At 43.4% G+C, this 16,968-nt stretch overlaps 1 protein-coding gene across 1 annotated transcript in view; it reads right to left on the reverse strand.

Annotated features, from left to right (window-relative positions):
- Window positions 1–4,309, reverse strand: part of LOC129824385 (protein SFI1 homolog) — a 58,548-nt gene extending 54,239 nt beyond the window's left edge. The window contains exons 1-4 of the mRNA XM_055883976.1: window positions 2,014–4,309; window positions 1,383–1,561; window positions 905–1,113; window positions 185–329 (exon numbers count right to left, since the gene is read on the reverse strand). Coding sequence (XP_055739951.1) covers window positions 185–329; window positions 905–1,113; window positions 1,383–1,561; window positions 2,014–2,076 — 596 coding nt within the window. The 5' untranslated portion in view covers window positions 2,077–4,309. The remainder of the gene's footprint in view (window positions 1–184; window positions 330–904; window positions 1,114–1,382; window positions 1,562–2,013) is intronic.
- Window positions 4,310–16,968: the final 12,659 nt, after the last annotated feature.

The raw sequence follows: 16,968 nt of genomic DNA on the forward strand, positions 1-16,968 counted from the left end.
TGACCGTCACAGCCCCATCACATACCTTACCATACAAACAGCTAAAAGTACACTGCAATATTGATATGATCATACACAGTGATCACTCCTACTCTGAGACGCTCTATAAATAAGTGCCCCGGTCCCCCTGCTGTGAAATGTTCAGTTACATTGCAGATTGAACATGTCCCCAACTGCCACTGACCTGCTCATGAAAGCCTGCTGGTGTAAGTCTTGGGCTTTCCTGACATTCACAGTGGCCTGGACCCAGGTGTGTAGAGCTCTCCTCTTCGCTGCCCTTCTCTCACTCTCCACATACTGACCCAGTAGCTGTCTCAGCTCACGCATCCCTTTGGAGAAACCACACAGTGTTAGTTTCATCAGCTGCTGTACAATAATGATACAAAACACAGGATAAACAGTATTGACTGCATTGGGGATTTAATGTGGCAATGCCAAGTTCTGTTCCAAGTGTATATTTTGCTTACATGAAGTGTATGGCATGTTTGAAAAGTGGAGTTGCTGTAAAACTATTCCCCCCTTGTACAGTGGCTGATACAACACACTCAAAGTGTTTCTCAACCCATTCCTGGGGGACACCCAGTGGTTACAGTTTTGTTATAGCCAAGCCCTAACAGAACAACTGATCAAGGGCTTTGGTGGCTAGTGGGTCAGTTAACTCTGGTGTGTTAGGGCTGGGCTAGAACAAAAAAGTGTGCATTCACTCTGTGCCAGGAATCGATTAGGAAAAATGAGTGTATTCAGAGAAAAGTAAACGCTTTGGTTGAAATAGAATGAATAGAGCTGACAAGATTCCCTATTATCTGACAGACATGAATTATTCCTACTCAATACATTTCTATTTGAATGCTCTGGAACGTTAATAATCCAGAGGCCTGTTCAGGGGGATTTAAGTGAGACCCACTGTGGGTATGATCTCTCCAGCGCTGCAGACTCTCTCTGGCCCCCAGCGCCAGTCTCTCCTGGCCTCTCCTGCGGAACTCCAGGCTGCGGATGGCAGACCCCCTCCAGTGGGCCAGGGCTTGGCCAAGCAGCATCTGGTGGAGGTGGGCCCGGGCTAGAGCGCTCATCTCCCTCTGGGAGTGGACACATTGCTCCCACGCCGTAAACACCCTACACAAACACGTAGGGAAGGGATTTGGTACTGGTCAGGAGAAATCCTATTAAGAAGAAATCCTATGATAAGTAATGTGCACACATCCAACAAAATCCCACATAGGAGAAGTGAAACTTAAACAAAATGCCCTTTGTGGTCAAAATGTTGCTAATTAAACTACAGGAGCATCTAGAGCAGTGCCTGTATTTCTCTTAATCCCCTATACCTTTGAAAATAATGTTTTGTTTGTATTAAAAAAAAAAATATATATTCTCTGTCACACAACCTGGTGAGCGTGGTGTGTGTGTAGAAGGCGTTGACGGCCTGGCTTTGTCTGAGGCGTGCTGTCCAGAGGGTGAAGGCGCTGTGGGTCCTCTGTCTCTCTCCTCTCCTCCGCAGCCAAACCGCCCTCCTCACCAGCTGGGCCCGGGCCTCCGGGTCTGGCCTTACTCTAATCAACACCCGCTGAGAGAGAGAGAGGATGTTATCAACCCATAATACCAGCAGCAGAAGGGCTACCCTTATTCAAAACTTTTTTTTTTTTAATTATTGGAGGATAAATCAATGTGAGTAAAATGTTGCAAATGTTTTTCCTTTTTTTTTCCTAGCTGAGAAATGATTGGTTGTGTTTATGTTCACTAATGGTCTGCGTTTCTGGACGTCACTGGACGAAGAAAAGTAAATTATGAAACTGTATATCTCACTCTAGCCCACTTGCTGTTCTCTCCCTTCTCCTTAAAGTGAACATTTAACTACCTTAAAAAAATTATACTTGAAGGTATGGTTATATACCAGGATTGGATGGTGTAAGCATGGACTGATGGGATTTCCATCATATTCCCTACACCAGTAAATTCCTTGATGGTAGTGTACAAGTGCACACTTGGAGGAGAGGCAGTTGTGCTTCGTCTCCCTACCTTTTTCTCCCATGTTAAGAAGCAGCTCCTGAGGACTGCCGTGGTGTGGAAGTCGTCGGCCATCCTCTGCAGGGTGACCTTTGACCTTTGGTGAGCGACCACCCTTCTCCAGTGAGCCACAGAGAAAGTCAGAATTGCAGTTTCCTGTGTGAAGCAGGGAGTACGTGAGACAGGTGACCGAGAATACTGGCACACATGTTGGCTTTCAGCCGATCCCAATCCACTTCCTATCCCTTCGATGTTTGCAGATCTGTTAGATGGAAGCAATATGCCCTTCGTAAGGCAATCAAACCGGCAAAACGTTAAGTACAGAGACAAAGTGGAGTCGCCATTCAACGGCTCAGTCACAAGACGCAAGGACTCCAGACAATCACAGATTATAAAAAGGGGAAAACCACGTCGTGGACACGCTTCGAGGAAAACAGTGCCGCCGTTGCGGGCCACCGCCACTCACGAGGACTGAGCTCTCGTTCTCTGTGGCTGACAAGACATTTAAGCCTGTTAACCCTTGCAAGGCTGCCGGCCTAGACAGCATCCGTAGCCGCGTCCTCAGAGCATGTGCAGACCAGCAAGCTGGAGTGTTTACGGACATTTTCAATCTTGCCCTATCCCAGTTGGTTTTCCCCACTTGCTTCAAGATGTCCGCCATTGTTCCTGTACCCAAAAAAGCGAAGGTAACTGACTATCGCCCCGTAAGCACTCACTTCCAACAACATGAAGTGCTTTGAGAGGCTAGTTAAGGTCATATCACCTCCACCTTACCCGACACCCTTGACCAGGGATGTTAATTAAACTCATTCTATGGAGGGCCTAGTGTCTGCACGTTTTTGGTTTTCCCTTTCAATTAAGACCTAGACAACCATGTGAGGGGTAACGCCTTAGAGGGAGTTCTTAACTAATTAGTGACCTTAATTCATCAATCAAGTCCAAGGGACAAGCGAAAACCCGCAGACACTCGGCCCTCTATGGAATGAGTTTGGCACGTGCCCTAGAACCACTACAACTTGAATAGCGCTCTAACAGATCCACGGATGACGGACCATCGCACTGCACACTTCCCTATCCCATCTGGACAAGAGGGATACCTATGTAAGAATGCTGTTCATCGACTACAGCTCAGCATTCAACATCATAGTACCCTCTAAACTCATCATTAAGCTAGGGGGCCGGGTTCTGAAACCCGCCATGTGCAACTGGGTCCTGGACTTCCTGACGGGCCGACCCCAGGTGGTGAAGGTAGGCAACAACACGTTTGCTACGCTGATCCTCAACATGGGGGCCCCACAAGGGTGTGTGCTCAGCCCCATCCTATACTCCCTGTTCACCCATGACTGCATGGCCATGCACGTCTCCAACTCAATCATTAGGTTTGCAGGTGACAGCATAGTGCCCTCCAAGCTCATCACTAAGCTAGGGGCCCTGGGTGGTAGGCCTGATTACCAACAGCAACGAGACCACGAGACCAACAGCAACGCCTACAGGGAGACAGTGAGGAGTGGTGCCAGGAAAATAACCCCTCGCTCAATGTCATCAAAGGAACGGGCTGATCGTGAACTTCAGGAGACAGCAGAGGGAGCATACCCCCATCCACAGACGGGCCCGCAGTGGCAAGGGTGAAAAGCTTAAAAGTTCCTCAGCTTGCACATCACAGACAACCTGAAATGGTCCATCCACACAGACAACAAGATTATCAAGGCCTTCAGCCACCCGAGCCATGGCCTGTTCACCCTGCTACCGTCTAGAGGGCGGAGACAATACAGGTGCATCAAAGCTGGGACCGAGAGACTGAAAAACAGCTTCCACCTCCAGGCCATCAGACTGTTAAATATTCACCACTAGCCACCCTCCGCCCAGTACCCCTCTCTGAACTTTAGTCACTATTACTATACAGCTACCACCCGGTACTCAACCCTATGTACAGAGACTGCTGCCTTAAGTACATAATCATCAAACACTGGTCACATGAATAATGTTTACATACCGTTTTACCCACTTCATATGTATATACTGTATTCTAGTCAAGGCTCATCCTATAAAACTTCTGCTGTACACACCTTTTCTATTCATATGCTGTCCATAATGTCAATATACACCATCATAACATTTATATTCCGGATCCTTGACATTGCTCGCTCTAACAATTCTATATTTCTTATTTTTTTTATTTTGGGGAATTTGCGTGTATTGTTTTGTTAGGTATTTGTATTTATTTGTTAAGGATCCCCATTACTCTTCCTGGGGTCCAGCAACATTAAGGCAGTTATATACAATTTAAAATATTACATTTTTCACAACACATTAAGTGTGTTCCCTCAGGCCACTACTCTACTACCACATATCTACAATACAAAATGAATGTGTATGTGTGTCTTATGTGTTGTGTAAGAGTGTGTCTGTGCCTGTGTGTGTCTCTTCACAGTGCCTGCTGTTCAAAAAGGTGCATTTTTATCTGTGTTTTTACAAATCTGATTCTACTGCTTGCATCAGTTACCTGATGTGGAATAGAGTTCCATGGCTCTACGTAGTACTGTGCACCTCCCATAGTCTGTTCTTGACTTGGGGATTGTGAAGAGAGCTCTGGTCACATGTCTTGTGGGGTATGCATGAGTGTCCGAGCTGTGTGCCAGTAGTTTAAAAACAGAAACCTCCGTGCATTCAGCATGTCAACACTTCTTACAAAAACAAGTAGTGATGAAGTCAATCACTCCTCCACTTTGTGCCATCAGAGATTGACATGCATATTATTAACGTTAGCTCTCCATGTTCATTTCAGGGCCAGCCGTGCTGCCCTGTTCTGAGACCGTTGTAGTTTTCCAAGGACCCTCTGTGGCACCTGACCACACGACTGAACAGTAGAGTCCAGGTGTGACAAAACTAGGGCCTGTTGGACCTGCCTTGTTGATAGTGTTGTTAAAAAGGCAGAGCAGCGCTTTACCCGGCACATCTCCAGCCGGCACAGCCAGAAGAGGACTGGCCACCCCTCATAGCCTGGTTCCTCTCTAGGTTTTCGCCTTTCTAGGGAGTTTTTCCTAGCCACCGTGCTTCTACACCTGCATTGCTTGCTGTTTGGGGTTTTAGGCTGGGTTTCTGTACAGCACTTCGAGATATTAGCTGATGTATGAAGGGCTATATAAAATAAACTTGATTGATTGAACTTGATTATGGATGGACTTCACCCCATCTTAGCTACTGTTGCATCATGTTTTGATGACAGTTTACAATCCAGGGTTACTTGAAGCAGTTTAGTCACCTCAACTCACTCAATTTCCACATTATTTATTACAATATTTAGTTGATGTTTAGGGTTTATTGAATGATGTGTGCAAATACAATGCTTTTAGTTTTTGAAATATTTAGGACTAACTTATTCCTTCCCACCCATTCTGAAACTAACCACACTGAAGTCTAACAAAACAGCTCCCAAAATCTCTCTCAGCCAATCTGTCATTTGTGTAAGTGTTGTGTTTGTTTCATGTCCTTTCCCTACAAGCGTGCTGAAAGTTCGTTGTCAATTTGTTTACAGTAAAATAGCATTTTTTTCCAAAAAATAGCAATTTTTTCCCAAAACTTTATTAATTGTTGCTAAAAGGCTGATTGGTTGGCTATTTGAGCCAGTAAAGGGGGCTTTACTGTTCTTGGGTAGCGGAAATACTTTAGCTTCCCTCTAGGCCTGAGGGCACACACTTTCTAGTAGGTGTAAATTGAAGATATGGCAAATAGGAGTGGCAATATCATCCGCTAATATCCTCAGTAATTTTCCATCCAAGTTGTCAGACCCCGTTGGATTGTCATTGTTGATAGACAATGTTTTTCACCTCTTCCACTTTATGGAATTAAAAATTACAATACCCGTCTTTCATAATTTATACTTGGATGTGAAGTGTCAGCGTTTGTTGCTGGCATGTTATGCGTAAGTTTTGTGCTAATCTTGCCAATGAAAAAAAAATCTAAAGTAATTGTCAATATCAGTGGGTTTTGTGATGAATGTGCCATCCGATTCAATGAATGATGGAGCTGAGTGTGCCTTTTTTGCCTAAAATTTAAGGTGCTCAAAACCTTTGAACTATCATTCATGTTTGTTTCATATTATACTTTCTTCTTTTTATTCAGTTTAGTCACATGATTGTTCAATTTGCATTACGTTTGCTAATCGGTTGTGCAGCCAGACTTATCTGCCATCCCTTTTGCCTCATCCCTTTCAACCATACAATTTTTCAATTCCTCATCAATCCCCGGGGATTTACATTTTTACAGTCATTTTCTTAATGGGTGCATGCTTATTAGTAACTGGAATAAGCAATTGCATAAATGTGTCAAGTGCAGCGTCTGGTTGCTCCTCACACACCACAGACCAACAAATATTATTTACATCATCAACATAAGAATCACTACAAAACTTCTTGTATGACCTCTTATACACTATATTAGGCCCAGCCTTTGGAACTTTGGTTTTCCTAGATATGGCTACTATATGGTGATCACTACATCCTATGGATTTGGATGCTGCTTTAAAGCAAATATCTGCAGCGTTAGTAAAGATGTGATCAATACATGTTGATGATATCATTCCTGTGCTGTTTGTAACTTCCGTGGTAGGTTGACTGATAACCTGAATCAGGATGCAGACACTGGTTACAGTTTGAAGTTTTCCTGAGTGGGCAGCCTGATGATAACCAGTCAATATTTAAATCACCCAGAAAATAGACCTCTGTTGATCACATACATTATCAAGCATTTCACACATGTTATCCAGATACTGACTGTTAGTACTTGGTGGTCTGTAGCATCTTCCCACAAGAATGGGCTTTAATTGAGACAAAACCTGTAGCCATATTACATCAACAATACTTAACATTAGATCCTCTCTAGGTTTTACAGGAATGTGGTTCTGAATATAAACAGCAACACCATTGGCATTTCTGTCTTTTCTGTAGATGTTACAATCATGTATTGCTACCACTGTATCAAAAGTATTATCGAAGTGAGTTTCAGAGATAATATGAATGTCATCTGTTACTAGCAAGTTATTGATTTCTTGAACCTTGTTTCTGAACGTGAGCTATTTTTAGCAGTTTTCTGGGATGCTTGATTGTTTTCATTGCTTTACTGGGAAGCTTAGGAGAGGTAGACATGCTCATGTTATTTATGTTATTGCAGGGTGAGCTGCACACAGTGGACTTCCTACTAAAGCACACAACAACACAGCAATGCTAACAGTATAACTCTGGTTCATATGCACATGATTACTGCATACAATAGCTGTAGGATCAGCAGAGGCATTCAGGGCAGTTAGAGGGACATAAACTAGGTTACTCACACGTACATTGTGTGTCTACCATTGCCCCAGGGATGTACATTTTCTGAAGCATTATGGTCAACTCAGCGACACAATGGTAGGCATTAACTGAGCTGGGCTTGGGTCATTGTCTCAACGCAGCCTTATAGGTATTACTGCACTGTTGGAGCTAGTAACATAAGCAATTCGATACACCCGCAACAAAACTATGTGTACGCGACCAATACAATTTGAATACGAAGGAAGCTCCACCACTACACCCCTTATGCTGGGTGAACACTACACGACTTTCAGAATCTTAACATCGCTGAGCCTGAGATTGTGTAGCTAGAACGAGCTGTGGCTCAAAGCAGCCTCATAAAACATTTTCAGTCAGACATTCACGCTTGCCATACAGAGTTCAAATACCTAGCCAATAAATGTTGAATTGAATAGCATTGCTTGTAAACTTCAGAGGTGCAACGATTTGATCCTTTGGTTAAAGGCAATTACAAATGCATACTAGTAGACAAGTAGTAGACATGGCTCCTGCTCAAGAGTCTACACATTCTGGGTGATGCGAAACAACGTCGTTGGTCGATTGCAGATCACCATTCTCAAAGCTTGTCGTTGCACATCTCACACTACAAGAGCATTGGAGATTTGGTGCCGATAAAATCAAACATTTTTGAAAATATCATGATGTCTGGGACGGCTCAAATATGGGAGAGGTAGCCCTCAGATTGCGTCTCTGACCGGTTCACATTAAACAAGCGATCTCAAACTTGTCTGAGACAGCTAAATCGTGGCCAAAATCGTGTACGGTACCCTTACAAAATCTAAAAACATCAAAATAGGAAAGGGTAGGGAGCTCATTTCAGCTTCCCTGGTAGAATAAGGCTTAATAAAAATATAATGATGCTCTAATACTGACCATGTGTATGGCTGCGGTGCTGAGGCTCTGGGTGTGTCTCCTCCACAGGCTGAAGGCGGTGCCAAGCATTGCCCGTCTGCGGACGTCTGCCATCAGGCCCATGAGGCGTCGCTGCTCCCTGCCGACTCTGACATAGTCCCTCCACTGAGAGAAGGCCACACTGAGGGAGGGACGTAGCATCCGGCCTACCACACTCCCCATGACACCCTGACAAAGAGAGATGGAGGTAAGTGGTATAGAGAGAAGATGGATTTAAAATAAAAAAAACTTTTGGCATTATTGTATGTTTTGATAAAGGATGCAAGAGTGTGTGGAGATATGTCAGATATTATTCATCCTAATCACAGGTTTTTTACATGGACGATACATTGGAGATAATATAAAGCAAGTACTGGAAACAATAGAACACTATGAAATATCGGGGACACCAGGCCTGGTTTTCATAGCTGATTTTGAAAAGGCTTTTGATAAAGTACGACTGGAGTTTATATATAAATGCCTAGAATATTTCAATTTTGGGAAATCTCTTATAAAATGGGTAAAAATTTAGTATAGTAACCCTAGGTGTAAAATAGTAAATAATGGCTACATCTCAGAAAGTTTTAAACTATCTAGAGGAGTAAAACAAGGTTGTCCACTATCGGCATATCTATTTATTATTGCCATCGAAATGTTAGCTGTTAAAATTAGATCAAACATTAATATTAAGGGATTAGAAATCCAGGGCCTAAAAACTAAGGTGTCATTGTACGCTGATGATTAATGTTTTCTTTTAAAACCACAACTAGAATCTCTCCACGGCCTCTTAGAGGATCTAGATACAGTTGCTATCCTCTCTGGATTAAAACAAAATTATGATAAATGTACCATATTACGTATTGGATCACTAAAAAATACACATTTTACATTGCCATGTAGTTTACCAATTAAATGGTCTGACGGTGATGTGGACATACTCGGTATACAAATCCCAAAAGAAAGAAATGATCTCACTCCAATAAATTTTTATAGAAAGTTAGCAAAAATAGATAAGATCTTGCTACCATGGAAAGGAAAATACCTGTCTATTTGTGGGAAAATCACCCTGATTAACTCTTTAATCATATCACAGTTTACCTATTTGCTTATGGTTTTGCCTACACCTAGTGACCTGCTTTTTAAATTATATGAACAAAAAATATTCAATTTTATTTGGAACGGCAAGCCAGATAAAATTAAAAGGGCCTATTTATATAACGAATATGAATTCGGAGGGCAGAAATTATTAAATATTAAAGCATTAGACCTCTCACTAAAGGCATCAGTCATACAAAAGTTATACTTAAATCCAAACTGGTTCTCTAGTAGATTGGTACGAATGTCTCATCCTATGTTTAAGAAGGGCCTTTTTCCCTTTATTCAGATTACACCTGCTCACTTTCGGTTGCTTGAAAAGGAAATAATCTCCAAAATATCTTTCTTTTTTAAACAACCCTTAGAAAGTTGGTTGCAATTTCAGTTTAATCCACCTGAAAGGACGGAACAAATAGTACAACAAATCTTGTGGTTAAATTCAAATATAGTAATTGATAAAAAAAACTGTATTTATCGAAGAAATGTTTAAAAAAGGTATAATTTTTGTGAATGATATCATAAATAGGACTGGTGGAGTAATGTCACACATGCAGCTAACACAGACATATGGAAATGTCTGCTCTACCCAAAATTACAACCAATTAATTGCAGCATTACCACAAAAATGGAAGAGGCAGGTGGAAGGGGATAAAAGTAAGGAACTTGTTTGTCGGCCTTATATTAAAGAACATAAATGGTTAAAGAAAAGTGCGATAAATAAAAACATATACCAATTTCATTTAAGGACCAAAAAACTTACAGCTGTGCCATATAAATTGCAAAATAGTTGGGAAGAGATTTTCGATGTACCCATTCCATGGCACATGGTTTATGAATTGATACGCAAAACAACGCCGGATTCAAAACTTCGAATTTTTCAATTTAAATTATTGTACAAAATTCTTGCAACTAATAGAATGTTATATATATGGGGGATACAATCTTCTCAGCTCTGTAGATTCTGCTGTGAGGAGGCAGAGTCATTAGACCATTTATTTTGGTATTGTCCGCATGTAGCTCGTTTTTGGTCACAGGTCCAGGAATGGTTGAAGAATTGCAACATTTGCGTAGAACTAACGCTACAGATAGCAATACTGGGGGATTTGAAAAGCCATAGTCAATCAATCAATAATATAATAATTATTTTAGCAAAAATGTTTATTTTTAATTTACAATCCGTGGAAGCTATGAGAATAGGAAGATTCAAATCTTTTGTGAAGCATCACAGCACAGTTGAAAAATATATGGCAAATAAAAATCCGAAATGGATGATGTTGGAAGATAGATGGGAAAGGTTGAGTGGAGCTGAAGGGTGGGACTAATAACAAGATAAACAATGTAGGGCATACGGGATCTGTGAAATGTGTATAGGTGCGGAGCTATTGTGAAATAGCACAGTTACAATCGGAAATCAAACTGGATGGACAACAGAAATAGAGGAAGGACTAAGAACAAACAAGAGAGAACTGTTATAAAGTAGACTGTGTCTGTAAAATGTGTATAAGATGTATAAATTGAAGGTAAAAACAGAAATGTTTATCAGTTTACTCCAATTGGGGGATCGGTGGTAGGGTTTGCAGGGAATAATAATAAAGGTATACTCTTTAAAAAAAGTATGTATGTCTATGTAGGTATGTATATGTATATATGTGTATATGTATGCATACGTGAATGGATATATATATTTACCCCCAAAAATATGGGGGATTGGAAATGATGCAGACAATTACATTGGAAGCAACATTCTTTCCGCAATATTAAGCTGATCCACCCCCCCCAAAAAGAAAAAAAAAAAAAAGTGTGTGTGGAGATTATACAAATGCAGGATGAAATACCTTTAATCTGGGTGAGCTCTTGTGATCTGGGAGACTTTGATGCGAGAGACAGAAAGTTTGGTAACCCTCTGCAAAATCAACATGGTTCTCGACCTGGAAGCTTTGTGGAGAGGAGAGCAAAATACCTTGAAGCAGGGTTACACAATGTTTGTATGTGTGTGTCAGTCATACTCTAACACTCACCACCTCTCTTTCAAACTGTGGGTGTGTGTGTGTGTGTGTATTCACCATACTGACCAGGTCTTGAGACTTTCCAACGGGGATGAGGCCAGTAGGGGGCGTCCTCTGTCCATCTGTGCTGAAGAGGAGCTGTTTGACCAATCGCTGAGCTCCGTGCTGATGTTATGCTCTGCCACAGCAAGCTTCAGGGAGAGGGGAGAGGTGCTGCCGAACCCAGAGGAAGATTCCAGCGCTGCCAGTCTAGTCCTGAACCTGTGCACCCTGCAGGCCTGGGAATCCCATGCCAGCTCATGCCAACGCTGCAGCGCCAATCTCACCTGCTCCCTCGCCCGGGCCACACAGTACAGTCTGAGACAGGTGGGGAGTGAGAGCAAGGGATGGAAACATTGAAGGGGAGACAGAGCAGTTTAAGTATACTACAAAGCAAGAAAGTGAAAAGGAAGAAAAAAAACACAGCGCGAGAAAAAAGAGGCCAAGACGAGAGAGCAGCAGTGTGGTGGTAGCTACCTGGCTAGCTGGAGCTTGCTCCTCTCCTTCCTCCAGGAGTGAAGACTTGTCTGGAGCTGCAGGTTGTCACACAGCTCCTCCAACGTGATGAGCCTGGCACCACCATACAACCTTGGCGTCACCGCCTCACTCTGCCTCATATTCCCTACAACATGTGAGATTGAGCACTTGCACTTTAACAGCCATGGGATTCATCAAGAACTGCCGGGCGTACAGGCTTTTGCTGCAGTCCTGCTCTGGAGCTTAAAGCCTGTACACCCAGTAGCTCGACAAGCATTGAGGGTTGGCCTTCCCTGGAGGATGTATGGGAAAGAAGAAATGAATGACAGAAGGTTTCATTGAAGTTAAGACGCCAGGCCAACCTGTCAGTGTCCCTAGGGTCAGCGCCTGTGTCCTTCTCCTCTCCAGCAGGTGTGTGAGGAGGTGTGTGTGTAGGGACCGTAGCGCTGTGGCTCTCCTCCAGCTCTGCAGGGTGTGTGCGGCCATCCGATCATTCCTCTTGCTGCAGTAACACACACACGCCGCCCTGCGCTCGACCACACCCCGCCAGCCACACAGGATGCTGAGATGGGGTCACAAAAACAATGTTGATCAATGTTAAACTCTGAAGGCACACTCAAAATGTAGACATTTCATATTATTTAATTTGTCTATGCTCCATAGACTGACTGTGAGAGCTGTGCCCGTTGCCTTCTCTCCTGTATCTCTAGGGCCCCTCTCCTGACCAGGACCCTGCGGTTCCAGGATGTAAACGCCTCCTGCAGTCTCCTCCACTCCAGCAGGTAGTGCCACCTCTGCACCAGTCTGTGCCCGCAATCTGCCCGGGCAAACTCCTGGTGCCACCTCCCAAAGGCCACTGGTGAGAGGAGATGAGGCCAAAAGACATTCATCATCCCGATGACTCTAATAGACACTTCATTAGCCGCTGACCCATAATTGTGTCACTTCCGTGCAAGCCAGTGCATGCTAGCGCCAGAGAGGTTTGAAACCCAAAGACTCAACGAGGAAAACAGACCGACAACAATTCAGTCAGTTGAGTCTCTTGGTTTTACACTACTCTGGCACTACTAGCTAGCACTTTTAAGCAAGGATATATCAAAAGGGAACTACTTCATGTGTGAATGCCAGCTGTTTAGCACAGGGGTTTCCAAACCTTTTTTGCACACAACCCCAAATTGACACTAGAAAATGCAGGGGACACTACTTGGAAAAATACTATTCCCCAGTTAACACTATGTTCATATTCACTAAATTTTAGGTCCCAAAGGCTGTCCCAACACATAATAATGACATGAAAGCTCATTCTAATAGAGTAAAAGGCCATTAGTTGACAGTAAAATGTATTCTATACCCATTTGAAGATAAAAACAAGTTTCTCAGAAGGTTTCTATTTCAGGGGACCTGACCCCAAGTTTTGGAACCACTGGTATAGCAGGAGAAGACCATCGGCATGTTGTAGAGGTAGAGGGAGGCACTATGCCATTCAGTGTGAGAGTTGGAACTTGGATATATATACAAGGCTGTCGTGTGTTTGAAGTCAGGGTACGACTTAAGAGGAGGGCTCACTGGCACATGCACCACTTGCCTGTTAAAATTTGTCTGTAAAGCACCTGTTCGGCCTCGACACACACACGCTGCAACCGGGCTCTGTGTGTGTGCTCGCGCCAGCGCTGGGCAACCCTCCTGTGTGTGTGTGTGTGGCAGTCATATGGAGACAGAGACCGACAGAGAGAGGGTGGGGGGAGAAAGAGAGCAGGAGGGAGGGAGAGATAAGTTTGAGGTATTCAAATGTCAATCCTATACATAGAAGGATGGGAACAATTACAGAACAAAAATATAAACGCAACATGTAAAGTGTTGGTCCCATGTTTCTTGAGCTGACATAAAAGATCACAGAAATAGCTTATTTCTCTCAAATTATGTGAACAAATTTGTTTACATCCCTGACAGTGAGCATTTCTCATTTGCCAAGATAATTCATTCACCTGACAGGTGTGGCATAAGAAGTTGATTAAACAACATGATCATTACACAGGTGCACCTGGGGACAATAAAAGGCCACTAAAATATGCAGTTGTCACACAACACAATGTCACAGATGTCTCAAGTTGAGGGAGCGTGCAATTGGTATGCTGATTGCAGGAATGTCAACCAGAGCTGTTGGCAGAAATTTGAATGTTCATTTCTCTACCATAAGCCACCTCCAATGTTGTTTTAAAGAATTTGGCAGTACGTCCAACCAGCCTGACAACCGCAGACCATGTATACCAACGCCAACCCAGGACCTCTACATCTGGCTTCTTCACCTGCGGGATCATCTGATACCAGCCCCCCAGACAGCTGATGAAACTGAGGATTATTTCTGTCTGTAATAAAACCCTTTTGTGGGGAAAAACTCATTCTGATTGGCTGGGCCTGGCTACCCAGTGGGTGGGCCTGTGCCATTCCAGGCCCACCCATGGCTGCGCCACCTGTCCAGTCATGTGAAATCCATAGATTAGGGCCTAATTTATTTATTTCAATTGACTGATTTCCTTATATGAAATGTAGCTCAGTGAAATCATGGATTGTTGCATGTTGCGTTTATATTTTTGTTCAGTATATATGTTGAGGACATAAGCTGGAAGATCCTCAAAGAATGTTAATGGGCCATTTCCATTTGAAAATAAATTGAATTTCAGTTTGACTCCTGGTCCATTCTAGCAAGGCAATTTAGTGACTACAAGACCATCACAACTGTAACATAACCCTATGGCCATCACTATTTGGCCGCACTAGTAGGGTTATGACCTGACGATGTGTTTCAGCCTATCCCTCTGTCGTCTTCTCTGCTCTGCTCTCTCTAGCCACAGCAGAAGGCTGTGCTGCAGTAGGCTCCTCCTGTGGAAGCCAGCACTCTGATTGGCCCTAGCAGATCGCTCCTCCTCCCTCTGTGTGGCCCGGGCCGCCCACACGCTCCAGACTGCAGCCAGGCAGGAGGCCCTGTGTAAGAGCAGGGGTGTGTTCAATTTAACGGAATGTTCTTATCATTGCAGGTAGAAATGTAATGTGTAGAGCTGACATGAATCACAGTTTTACTTGACAAACACTCCTACCTGACCTACACAAAACATTTCTACATGAACATTGTATCCTCCTGAACAGACAACAACACAAGGCTAAACTCAGGAGATGACCACACAGTACCATGGGATAGAAGTTGGAATATATACAATTGTATAGTTAAATGCAACTGTATCCCCTCAGGATCCACTAAGGGCTCTATTAAATCAGATCCAATTAGCCAACATCTGCATAGCGGTTGTTTTGGCAGTGTCTGAGGTGGAACTGCATTAGAGGTGTCAAATCCACAAGCGGCTTTATACCTAAAGCGGGCATTGCCATTGGCTGCACAGAGATCCCATGCAGCCATGTTTACAAGTTTGAACACTGGAATGTGAGATGTAATCTACACCTCGATTAGGCTGATATAAGTCCTCATTTTGTTTAATGAGAGTTATTATTTCCATATAACCTACACTTTCTCCCTCTGAACTAATGCGAGTGGGATGGGTATGGCTTTGTGATAATGATCAAGAGTAGCTGCTCACCGATTCGACAGCTCCAACGCAGTTCCACCTCAACTCCGATACCACCAAAACATCAACTATGCGGGTGTCGGTTATCGCCGGTTAACTCTGGATCTGATTGAATCTAGGCCTAACATGCTGACTAGACCGGGTGCGTGCGTGCATCCACCATCGTGTGCATGTTGATTTTGTCCCCCCACACCAGATGCGATCAGGACACTCAGGTTGAAATATCAAAACAAACTCTGAACTAACTATATTAATTTGGGGACAGGTCAAAAAGCATTAAACATTCATGGCAATTTAGCTAGATAGCTTGCTGTTGCTAGTTAATTTGTCCTGGGATATAAACATTGGGTTGTTATTTTACCTGAAATGCACAAGGTCCTCTACTTTGGCAATTAAACCACAGATAAAAGGGTAAACCAAGTTAGTTTCTAGTAATCTCTCCTCCTTCAGGCTTCTTCTTCTTTGGACTTTATAGTGCAGTTTAAGGTGCATTACCACCACCAACTGGACTGGAGTGTGGACCTCAGTTCATCTTTCAATCACCCACACGGGTATATATATGCTCCTAATAACAAATCGGGAGAGGGGGGACTTGCAAAGCGTCACAAATAGAACCACGTTCTATTTTAGCCCCTGGCAACGCAGAAGCTCGTGAGTAGTTTGGATGCATTGATTGAATAACATGTTTGTGTACATTTATTTTGTAATGCTTGCACACATTACGCAAGCGGTTTGGTCAGCATGGAAGACTGTAACAACACAAACAACTATCAATAACTGTCACTTTACCTGTGCTGTTTTGTGGCCAGACGTGCTGTGACCCAGGCAGCTCTCCACAAGGCGTAGGCCCGACTCTGCTGCCTGTGGTCCCAGTGGAGGGCTGCCCTCTGGGCTTGCAGCGCCCACGCCTGCAGCCTCACACCAGCCTGCCTCCACACCAGCCAGTGCTTACACAGCAGAGTCAGACTGGTAGGGGACAAACACAGAAATGTTACAGGGCCCAAGTCTTTGAGGTTATTATTACAGATGCTTGTGCATTCAGTTCACGTGTTTTGTTCACAAGTTAGGGGTGCATGCTGTAGGGCATCACTCCCATTCACAGCCGAGGGACATTGCCCTAGATACTGAGGTCAATTGTGGGCCATTCCATGGTAATAGAATGACGATGAGACTCAGATTTTTCACCTTAAAATGTATGCCAAACAAAAACCATGGATTGCAAAGTTAAACCATACATTTCTATAAACATGGACTACAATACATTATACTGCACTCTACTCTAGTGTGCTCTACTGTTCTGCATAGTACTGTGATGTACTAAACTACAGTACAATACTGACCTATCTACACTGTACTTTTCTTTACTGTACTGTCCAAACTTGTGAAGCAGCAATCTAAATTTCAACGACCAGTGGTTGAGAACGCAGTGGTTACAGTAAATGAAAAGAGAGGTGGCTAATGGGTAGGTGTTGGTAAGAGCCGGGAGAGGTGACATTAACTGGAGAGAGAGGAAGGGGTTGTCCAGACTGTTTC

The sequence above is a fragment of the Salvelinus fontinalis genome, chromosome 2, assembly GCF_029448725.1.
Source record: "Salvelinus fontinalis isolate EN_2023a chromosome 2, ASM2944872v1, whole genome shotgun sequence".
NCBI classification, from domain to species: Eukaryota; Metazoa; Chordata; class Actinopteri; order Salmoniformes; family Salmonidae; genus Salvelinus; species Salvelinus fontinalis.